Source organism: Schistocerca americana, chromosome 1 (assembly GCF_021461395.2).
Source record: "Schistocerca americana isolate TAMUIC-IGC-003095 chromosome 1, iqSchAmer2.1, whole genome shotgun sequence".
Lineage (NCBI taxonomy): Eukaryota > Metazoa > Arthropoda > Insecta > Orthoptera > Acrididae > Schistocerca > Schistocerca americana.
This window is the reverse complement of record NC_060119.1, coordinates 376,815,408-376,827,585: the sequence shown is the minus strand read 5'-3', so window position 1 is coordinate 376,827,585 and position 12,178 is coordinate 376,815,408. Positions and strand designations below refer to the sequence as shown.

At 39.9% G+C, this 12,178-nt stretch overlaps 1 protein-coding gene across 1 annotated transcript in view; it reads right to left on the bottom strand.

Moving 5' to 3' along the window:
• LOC124551930 (spaetzle-processing enzyme-like) overlaps positions 1-12,178 on the bottom strand; it is a 183,204-nt gene that overhangs the window by 54,500 nt on the left and 116,526 nt on the right. Inside the window, exon 4 of the mRNA XM_047126481.1 lies at positions 7,670-7,888. Coding sequence (XP_046982437.1) covers positions 7,670-7,888 — 219 coding nt within the window. The remainder of the gene's footprint in view (positions 1-7,669; positions 7,889-12,178) is intronic.

The following is a 12,178-nucleotide window of genomic DNA, read 5'->3' as shown; positions in this document are numbered from 1 at the left end:
AAGCAATCGATCAAGAACTTTCAGAGATTAAAGACTTTCAACAAAGCAGCATTTACATTTTTATAACGTTTATCATATTACTAATGTATACCAGATGGTGTTCCAAAAGACATAAGTTTTCGAATGCAATGTTTTTTTAAAATTTCAAAGCAATACATGAAGAATTTTTGGAGATTTGAGATTTTGAAGAAACGAACATCTACGTTTGAGCTTATATAGAAACTGTAATTGTTCCTAATCGCAAATATCCGAAAGTTTATGACCAATGCTTTAAAATTTTAACACAACGTTTCGTTGGAATAAAGTGTATGTTTTCTATGTGTATTTTTTAAAATATGTGATATGCAATTTTTTATAAATTTAAGAACAGGGAAATGTTGTTACAAAAATCTCAAAAAGACATATTTTAATAAATGGATACCTACAAGCACACTCTTTAGAATGCAACATTGTGTCAAAATTTGAAAGGAATTAGTGAAGAATTTTGGGAGAGACACGATTTTGATCAAACGAACATTTATATTTTAATTTATATAGGTATGTCAGAGGAGTCATTGCCGAAAATATATATATATATATATATATATATATATATATATATATATATATATATATATACAATGTTCATCTTAGAGTAGCACTTACACTGTACATCCCCAATTATTTGTTGGATGTATACCTCTCTCTGTCGTTCGCTATTGTTTTTAACCCTACAGCACCCCCTTCCACAACGGAAGTTAGTCGCAGACGTCTTAATAAGTGCTATTTCATGCAGGGCCGTCGTAGCTAGGCTTTTCCATATATTTCTTCCCTCTGCGATTTTGCGAAGAACTTTCTCATTTGTTATCTTATTATCAGTCCACCTGATTTTCAACGTCCTTTTTGTTTCTGTTGAGCACTTCAGTGAGAAGAGAGTTTGATGCAGCTCTCCATTCTACTCTATCCTGTGCAAGCCCTTTTCATTACCGAATAACTACTACAACCAACATCCTTGTTAACCTGCTTACTGTATTCGTCTCTTGGTCTCTCTGCACAGCTTTTACCCCCACACACTTCCCTTCAGTACTAAACTGGTGATCCCTTGATGTCTCAGAATGTCCTAACAACCGCTCCCTTCTTCTGGTCAGGTTGCGCCACAAATTCCTTTTTTCCCCAGCTCTGTCCAGTACATCCTGATTAGTTAGTGATCTACCCACCTAATCTTCAGCATTCTTCTGCACATTCTTTCAAAAGCTTCTATTCTCTTGTTGTCTGAACTGTTTATCGTCTACGTTTCCCTTCTATGCACTATCGTTCTCGCTGGACTGTTCATTTAATTCAGTATATCCTACTTTTCCTCGGTTTCATTGAGGATAGTAATGTCATTACCCACTCTTTCTCCCAGACTTTAATCGCATCCATGAACTGTCTTTCATCCATCATGACTTCTTCGATGCACAGACTGAAGAGCAGTGGGGTGAGGGTACATCCCTCTCCTGCACCGTTCTTAACGATATTGCTGATACATGGCTTAGCCACAGTCGGAGGAATGTTCTCTGAATGAGATTTTCCCTCTGCAGCGGAGTGTGCGCTGATATGAAACTTCATGGCAGATTAAAACTGTGTGCTGAGCCGAGACTGGAACTCGGGACCTTTGCCTTTCGCAGGCCAGTGGCCTACCACTGAGCTACCTAAGCACGACTCACGACCCATCCTCTCCAAACTTCACAAAGTTCTCCTGCGAAACTATCGGTAGCACTACTGGAAGAAAGGACATTGCAGAGACATGGCTTAGCTTTTCTTCCAGGGGTGCTAGACTACCCCCCCCCTCCCCTCCCCTCCCCCATGTCAAGCAGGAGAACTTCTGTGAAGTTCGGAAGGTAGGAGACGTAGTGCTGGTGGAAATAACGCTTTGAGGATGAGTCGTGCTTAGGCAACTCGGTGGCAGAGCACTTGCCCGCGAAAGGCAAAGGTCCCAGTTCCGAGACACACAGTTTTAATCTGCCAGGAAGTTTCGTATCAGAGCACACTCCGCTGCAGAGTAAGAACCTCATTCTAGTTACCTACAGGTTTTAGCGTTCTCTGCGACATCCCGCGGAATCACAGACGCAGTGATTCCCAATGGACTCGTTGTCAACCCGCGTCACAGACTAGTTCATTTTGAGTAGCTCCATGTGCGAGAGGTTTAAAACTACACTTACAGCTCGTTGACGCTTTCGCTACACAGACACTTACGTTAGAAGCAATCAATGGTGCGATCGTCAGTCGCTATAGATTACTATTTGCGTGCCGTGCAGGATGCGGACGAGACGCAGTGGACACACTGTGGGAGACGTGGACAGCGCGTGCTGGACCAAAGCCATCTAGATACAAGGTCTACATCTAGGTACAAGGTCTACGCACAGCGGCCATATTGGCACGTGACGTCACAAACTGTTGGCCATCTTATCTGTAGTCGACAGTCCTGTTGGCGTGTATGTTGTGTTGAAAGTGTGTGCCACGTGAAAGTGATATATATTTCATAGAGTATTCGCCTACTGTTCTTCGAAGTATGGGATAGAAGTGTTGCGTTCCCTTTTGCCAGGGAAATTATAAATCCCAAAAAGGCATGAAAGTGCACATGTTTCGATTTCCCAAATGTGTGCAGTTGACAAATCGCTGGATTGCAGCTATTCCGGGACAGGAATTTGTGTCTACGCATCATTCGAGGGTAAGTAAATGACAAAAAATTTATAGCGTCTTATTTGTTTCCATAGCACTGCATTTGCCAATTGGTTTTTAAATGTATGTTACGTATTATGTACCAGTATAATTTGTTTCTTAATTCTGGACCATTGCTGGGAGGTTAATACGAAGCAACTACTGTCACACAGAATAGTTGTGTTAATTAGTGTGGCTCGAAAATATTTAGTATTCCTTATCATTCCTACCAGATTATTGAGTTTCCAGTACTTTTATTTGGAAGAGCTGCAGAATGATTTTGTTCGGTGTTACATATGCACCTATTCGGAAATAATTTCAATTTGAGTAAACTACCTTAGAAAATTGCTTTAACGAATTCAGTGTTCGACATATTAAGCAGTATAGAAAGCAGAATTTCGACGTAAGTGCATTGTGATTAAATTAACAGCACTCTGTGACACGAATTTCAGTCAAGGATATAGGAGAAACAATCTTTTCATGTTTAAGTTCCAAAGTTCTGGAGAAACAGGGAAATGAAATATTTTTTCGGGTTTTTTGATTTACCGGGTGATCAAAAACTCAGTATAAATTTGAAAACTTAATAAACCACGGAATAATGTAGATAGAGAGGTAAAATTGGCACACATGCTTGGAATGACATGGGGTTTCATTAGAACCAAAAGAAAAAAAAAAATACACCCCATATTGCTAGACGCGTGAAAGATCTCTTGCGCGCGTCGTTTGGTGATGATCGTGTGGTCAGCCGCCACTTTCGTCATGCTTGGCCTCCCAAGTCCCCAGACCTTAGTCCGTGGGATTATTGGCTTTGGGGTTACTTGAAATCGCAAGTGTATCGTGATCGACCGACATCTCTAGGGATGCTGAAAGACAGCATCCGACCCCAATGCCTCACCATAACTCCGGACGTGCTTTACAGTGCTGTTCACAACATTATTCCTCGACTAAAGCTATTGTTGAGGAATGATGGTGGACATATTGAGCATTTCCTGTAAAGAATATCGTTTTTGCTTTGTCTTACTTTGTTATTATTGCTATTCTGATCAGATGCAGCGCCATCTGTCGGACATTTTTTGAACGTTTTTATTTTTTTTGTTTCTAATAAAACCCCATGTCATTCCAAGCATGTGTGTCAATATGTACCGCTCTATAAACATTATCCCGTGATTTATCCAGTTTTCAAATTTATACTGATTTTTTGATCATCCGGTATTAAACATTGCCTCAGGAGGTGCTCAATTTCGTCGAATGATTTGAGTTTCGTGTGAGGTCAGCAAATTTTGAAGTGGAGAGGAAAATTTACGAAAATAACCAGGGAAACAAATTCTTAAATTCTGTAGGAGCTCCAGCTGCTTCATTTTAAACCGAAAACGTCTGCTTGTTATTGCATATTGCCGATTTTTTGCTGCAAGAAAACATAGCTTCTGAGGTAAAAGACAGAATTTAAAATTACAGTTTGTATTCGAGCCTAGAAACGTGTATTTAAGGCAAATCGTCAAAATAATTTTACGTCTTGAAATATCATAGGGCAGTTTTGTTTAGTTATTTTACGCAATGATATAAATTTCCACACTTTCATTACGAGGCCGTGTAGAAGAGGAAAGCACGAGAATCCCTATGCGGTCTCAGCTCTAAAACTCGTAAAGTTGGGTCGACCGAAGCGACCGATGCCACCAGTCGGCTTTGACCCGTGACGTAAGGCTGTTGTGGTGTGTGACGTCACGACGGCGCGGAATTTAGTTTGTGAGAGTGGCGTGTTTCTAGGTGTCGTTTTGATGCGATCGGTGGAGCTCTCTGATGGTGTGTTAGGAGATGTTTTTGCTTTAGTTTGCAAGTGTGGCGTCGTGTGTGAATTTTGGGTAATTGCTTTTTTTATGTCTTTAGTAGGTATGGATCTGTCTGACAGGGTCAACATTTTTCGGTTGTCGGCTATGATGGGGGACAGTGCGTTGTCACTAATAAAATTTCTTCAACTATTCGGATTTTTGGATGACGTCGTGAAGTGTTCAGCATGTGGTGAAGAAATGAGGCTGTAAGGTGTCAGGCAAATCCAACACCTTCCATGAAAACCCTGACATGATAAGCAAATCCAGTAGTATGTCACATAGCTCCGAATCAATCGTGACATTAAATTAACCAAAGTAATACGAGTAACGAGTGAGCAAATGGAATACCACAGACTAACACAAGAATGCCTAAATGCATGTCATACCTTCCCACCGTGAGACAGACGCAGTTCCGAGGGGAGAAACAAGAACAGAAGCCGAGAGCAGAACCGTGTTAAGTTAGAAGGCCCTACGATAAGGCACGGACACCCACGTAGCCAGCTAACCATTAGGACCACCCCCCAGCCCATGTTAAAAGCTAGAGCCTTAGCGTGAGACTTATTCGCGTCTCTGTTACGTCAGGACCACCCCCCAGTCCATGTTAAAAGCTAGAGCCCTCCAGAAGAACAGTATAGATCTTACGATAACACAAAAAGGGCCACCCCAGCCGCATGCTTTAGCGTGAGACTTTTTCACGTCTCTGTTACGTCAGGACCACCCCCCAGCCCATGTTAAAAGATAGAACCCTCCAGAAGAACAGTATAGACCTTACGATAACATTAAAAGGACCACACCAGCAGCAAGTTTTAGCGTGAGACTTTTTCGCGTCTCTCTTATGTTGCAAACTTTAAAAACATTGCCCCACCACGAAAAGTATAACATTTCTCATTGGATAGACAGAATTTTTGTAGGTAGAGCTTAAGGTTAACATTGAGCCCCTGATAGGTCAGATGAAAACACAGCCAGATAGTTTTTTTAAACCAACTTTGGTAAATTGTAGTAAGGAGAAGTTAGGAGAGAGTTGCTTCCGAGATGGCGAGGTGAGCGGAGCTGTGCTCTCCGCCGCCCCCTGACGAACACCGACAAGGTAATGAACGCACGCGACGCCGCATAACAGCGCATAAAGCTGCACTCAGAACTGCAGAAATCTCATCTGTTACACCCCCTTTTTGCGTAATACTACTGTCGATCGTCAATTAAAGCTCATGGTGTTCACATTTGCCACTGAAACGCGATGATTTTTCTGTTATATAGTTATTGAGAAGCCACATCAGCCACTGTAATTTACGACAAGTTAGATAAGTAATTAAAGATAATTGAGGGTCACTGTAGACCATTTTGATAGTTTTCTCTTTTGTGAAACTTAATTTAAATCTAGATTATAGATGTGATATGGCATAGGTCATCCTTCGATCCATTGTAGAACTTGGAAACCCATTCAGGGAATATTCGTTCACATTTTTGTTGAACGCAGTTGGCTTGTATCATCCTGTATTAAAACATTTCCTTTTATCAGTAGTGCAATTTATAAACAATGTTGTGAGTAGAATAAAATTTCCAATGATAAACTTAACTGCTTTTTCGACGTTATTTTACCAGCTAACTAAAAATAGGAAAGCCTTGAACCCCTTCCACAAAATTTAGTTAGTATTAAGATTCTTTTACAGCGAGTGCAGTGGGGCTGACGCTGAAATCATTAAGTATTTGGTTATATCATCGCTAGTCTCACTGAACTCTTCTGAACTCTACATGTCATGTGTGGTCTGGCGTCCCCTTACCAGCAACAGGTCCCAGGTTCAAACTAGTCAATTCCCTAAAAAACACGCTCAGAGCGTCGTTGCGCGAAAGTGGTAGGGAGACACGACTTAGAACAAACAGACACTACGCAGAATGTTAGAACATTATCTAACAACCTGAAGCAGTGGGCTTGAGTGGTGAAAACAATAACTGACGAGGACGTCATCTCCGTCACTGTACGACTCTAAGAACTGTATTATCGTTGCATTATCTGGACTGTTGAAAGTTTCTTACCATAGAGGAATAGCAGCGTGGTAAACATGGGTTCTCGTAGGCCCTGAACAAAATGTAAAGCAAGTGAATTAAGTTTGCTTTACATGGAACGAAAATTAAGTATTCAACTTTGAGGCATGGTACACTTGGTAGAATTAGTTAACTAAGAATAGTAGTAAGATAATGAATTCATCAAGTCAAGATGTATGAAGTATTGAGTGTAAAACGTGGACAGAACTAATGTACAACATAGCCATTCTAGCTACGAACAGAGATCGAGTCAGAACTTTATCGTCCATTCCGGACGTGGCACAAAAAATTACGTGAAAAATAGCTGCCCAAGCTGGGTAAAAACAGACTTGCGCCTGACAGGAGCTATTTGTAAGCCACTTCAATTAGAACAAACAGACACCACGCAGAATGTTAGAAGGCTTACTTAAAGTTCCGGCGTCTCGGGCCAGGGACGGCTGTATGTGGAGATGTCATAAGGATAACAGGTCAAGGGAAGTGTTCGATGCCAATGTGTGGCTGTGAATGTTGGTATTGGTACTGGGAGATGTTTTTGAGCTATATAGGCCAAGGGACGTGTTAGGTCCTAATTTATGAGATCTGAAGCTGCTGTTGAGCTATATAGGCCAAGGGAAGTGTCCGGATCCAGATGATGTGTTTAGTGGTATATGGGGAGTTTTGTGATGTCGGTTTTTTTCGTCGTTTTGCGTGGTTTTGTATGGGAGTGGGTGTCTAAATTTGTTTATATTTAGTTTGTCCCCACCCAAAAAACCCCTGTTTCCCGCGCTTGTCCCGTTAGTGTCATTAGGCTTTTTGTGGAACGTGCCTGTGTTTGTTTTTCGACGTATTTTCGTCGTCATAATGTGTATGTAACGACTTTGTATGAGCCATATTGGAATCGTGGTTAATGGTCGTTTCCGCCATATTTGTGACGTCATGGGTCAAAGCAGACGGGCGGGATCAGACGCTTCCGTACTTCCGTAAAGTTGGTATAGCTTAACAGGAGCGTTCCGATACAGAGCCGGCCATCAGTATGTGACGTCACAAGTGTGCGCGCAGGCCCGTAGTCTAGGTGGTGTCGGCTGGACGCGGCACAGAGGCGAAAGAGGGCCCGCGCTACGCAAAGGGGCACGCTGTTGACTGACCCGGTAACTGGTATTTGCTGGCGAGCGGGGAGGGCGTGCTGATGTATCCGATGCGAGCGATCCACGGGTAGGCGCCGAGCGCGGCGTTCTTGCCGCCGATGATGCGATCGGCGGCGCTGAGGCCGCAGCGGGCGTGCTCCAGCAGGCGCCACGACGGGTGCTGCTCGGGGTCCGGCGGGCGCTCGCTCGCCGGCGCCGCCCGCGCCTCCTTCGCCACCACTGCAACACGCCGGCAACATGCACAGTCTACGGAAAAGAATCACTGCTATTGTGAACACAGACTCGATATGGAACTGAGAGCCGCAATGCCTCGATAATTTGCTCACTCATCCTTGCTCCCCTTTCTAAATATATCTGCGATGAACCCTTCTTTAAACTCGACATATTTTTCCTCTCCGCTAACAAGTAATCCCATGAGTGCAAGGTCACAAGTTCAACCTTTAGTAAGGCTCATTCGCAAGTTAAACCGAACCTAACTAACCTTAACAACTATGACAGGAAAAGACAACATGAATACCGAATGAAAAATGGCGCCATAGACGTCACGAGGGTTCGCACCATCAAGATCGAAGGAGAAGTCCCTGGGATTTACAGACCGCACAGATTGTTCAGCTAGGTATCTACCCTTACGGAATACATTGTAACCTCCCCACAAAAATTTAAAAGATATTATTTTAATAGAAATGGGAGCCAAACGTAACCTCCCTGCAATGAAATGTACTGACAAAGACAATAAAAAATGAGAATCGCAATCTGACTCAAGATGTAAACTCTCACGAAAATAATGAGAGACAATTTAATGCTAATGAAACTTCAATGACAATGAAAATTCAATTAAACCGAAATATCGGTCTTTGGCCCTGTGCAAGAAATCAGAATTAATTTCTTACCTCAGTATGACTGCATGTCAGGTTTCTGCTCTTATTGTTGGCCGCGGCTTGGAGGAAATGCATTGCAAATAATATTTTTTTTTTTTTTAATTTAACTGAAACTTTTCTTTAAAGGAAATGGAAGGAGATCGTTAGTTCAATTAAAAGGTTCTTTTGAAAAAATTGCTTTGAAATCAAAATTATTATTGGGGCGATTATTGCACAGATTAGTTACAGTTAATTTACATTATTAGCTGAGCGCATTTAAAAATAATATACCTCGTCCTGTATCTTGACCAGAATGCCGTGTCGACGTCCGCCGACTCCTCACACACAACTGCACTCGACTGCTACTACCGACATACTGCACTGCTCACAGACTGCCCACTGACAGACTGCTCGCAACTGTACTGCACGACTACTACCGACCGACTACTGGACGCAACTGAACAGAGCTACTGCTACCGACAGAGTGCACTGCACGACGACTATTCGAGTACTGCTCGTAACACTCGCGTGGTCAAGCGCAGACTAACCACGATAAAAGGATCTCTGGTCAAAGATTTTATCATGCCTCACCATCGCTGCTACGTTACATACGTGTTTCATAACCCTCCACTGGGGGGGCAAAAATTTGGCAGCGATGGTGAGTCATTTGGACTTGCCATCGCAAGAAATTTTTACAATTTACAGAATATTCAAATGTAGTACATAAATTAAATGTGGTGCACACGCACCGAGTACAAAATATATCAGACGAAGACAAAATGTGAGTACAAAACATAGTAGCAAATCAGAAAACTGTATATACAAATTATTTGACAGATAACAGAGTGCACACGCACTGAAAAAATTCTGTAGCATTTTCAGAACAAATAAACAGAATGGCAGAAAATCATGTTGACAAGTGACATGAGTGTACTCGCACTGGAGTTGAGAACATATCAGCAAATGACGAAATGTATATACAATGAGTAACAAATGACATAAGTGCATACGCACTGAAGTATTGAACATACAGAATGAGTACAAATCATATTGAAAAATGAGAAAAGTGTACAGGCACTGAAGTTCAGTAGAAAACATATTAACACATAACATAAGTGCACATGCACTGTAGTTGAGAACATATCATCAAAATAAAAAATGTATATACAATATAAAAGACAAGAGTGCACATATGCTGTACTTCAGAACAAATCGAAAAAAATGTCTTTAGCATTTTCACAACAAATAAACATAATGGCAAAAAATAAATCATGACGACAAGTGACATAAGTGTACTCGCGCTGGAGTTCAGCAAATCGAAAAAAAATGTATAGGCCATGAACATAAATGATTTTAGCAAAAAATGATTTTCACCATTAGGATAGGAAAGGGAAGGATTGCATCATGGTTGTAGCACTTTAGATTGCACACAGCTCTTCTGAAAGTCCATATATTTCCACAGAAGTACAACACCAAGTGACACAATTTGAAGTTCTTTTCCCATCAGAATTTATCAGCGTAGCCAAGACACTGAACTGTCGTAGTAATGTTTCATGTTTTCATTTTGGCAGTACACTAGGTACACCAAACAGTGGGACCATAATAACGTCTTCATCCCTCACGATGGTGGACAGCATGTCGTGTCAACACCACGCTCTTACAAGGCACACCAACGTAGAATTAGTGCAAAAACCAAATATAGTGCTCCATGATCATGAGGATCGACAGGACAAATCGACATTGCAATAATTCAGGGTAGTTAGCTCATAAGGTGAAGGACATTAAGTCACATAATATTGAGAATTACAGTAGTAGTTTGCGGCATTCATAGCCTAGTTATTGAACATTTCTGTACCATGTATTTAGTATTACAGAATAATGTTCATAAAATTAAATTATTGGCATCATGGGTAATCGTATTACAATAAACAGTGGCATTTAGTATGACAGAATAATGTTCATCAGACGTCTTAATTGAAAAGGAGAGTCAACATAATACATTGAGTGATACAAATTATTGGCACTCATTGGCCATTTGCCAAAACATGAAAAGTCAACATTGAAAACAAGAGCTAATTAATGGCATAACTAATAACCTAATTCATTTAGTGACATTAATTATTGGCACTCAGTGGCCAGTAATAGAACATGAAAAATCATCATTGAAAACAGGAGCTAATTAATGGCATAATTAATAACGTAATTCATTTAGTGACATTAATTATTGGCACTCAGTGGCCAGTAATAGAACATGAAAAATCATCATTGAAAACAGGAGCTAATTAATGGCATAATTAATAACGTAATTCATTTAGTGACATTAATTATTGGCATTCAGTGGCCAGCAAGTATTGAAGAGAATAAAACATTGTTCATCATTCAGTATTATTCAGATCATTAAGAAGTCATTATTAAAATCAGCTAATTACAATCATAGCATTAATAATCATGGGCATTATAAGTAGTCTCATTACAATAAACAGTGGCAGTTATTAGCCAGTTACAAAGCATTATTTTATATATTTTTTTGTATCATTAAGAAGTCATTACTGAAGTGACGTATTATTCAGAGCTAATCAGTATTATTCAGAATTATCATAAACTAGTGACATTATGTGGGACTGGTAATATTTTTTTTAATTTTATTTTATTTTATTTTATTTTTTTTTTTTTTTTAGCAATGCATTGCGTTGGGATCGATAATTAATTGCTGAGGCATAACAATATTTGCTTTTGACCTATTGCTGCAAATGAGGATAGGTAACGTCATTCGTCATGAGTCAGCTGTAGCAAGGTTATGTAACAAGGCAGTATATGTGATCACATTTATAAATGATAGACACAAATGGGTAAAAAAAAATGCAAGTACTAGAACAGGTATAATAAGTAACAGGTTTAGTAAGTATCATGAAAAGCTTCTCCTGGAAAAAAAAATACAAAATGGATTATTGAGCTGAAAGAAGAAACGCACACTAGGCTGAAAAGTAGTGAACTTCGAATTAACAGGTAGTGAAATGTGTATAAAAATGTGTTCATAGCTGTCCTTTCCAAAACTTTCCGTCATCCTACTATGCAAAATAACACCTGCTGTCAAAGCAAACTGCAACAAATATTTAAATAACTACATAGCATAAATACATAACTTCAACATTATCCTCATTTGTAAAGAAAAAAAACTTCATTATCCATCACTTCATTATCCATATTATCATAACTTCATTATTATCATCACCTGTAAAGAAAAACTTCATTATTCATAACAGCATATTCTTCATCATTATTCATCAGCATTCATTATCATCTGCAAAAAAATCACTTCATTACTCATTATACAACTATTCCTTATCTCCAGCATATTTCATCACTAAAACTAAGATGTGTAGTTCTGTCTGACAGCCTGCATCAATCGCCTTGTATTCTGAAAGAAAAATTAGTTAAGACTGCTATTCTACGATGAGTATAGTATAATCTTGTTAATGCTTGTTAATCCTGATCCATTTACTCTTCCTCATAAAGTTATTGCATCTTCTTTCGTTTATTCCGTAGGTGAAATTCCCATTTCTGTTGAATTTATATCTTACACACATCATCTCTTTCTGAAATTGATGAACAAAGATTAATGTCTTGCATTTAAATCACATACCCACTAAAT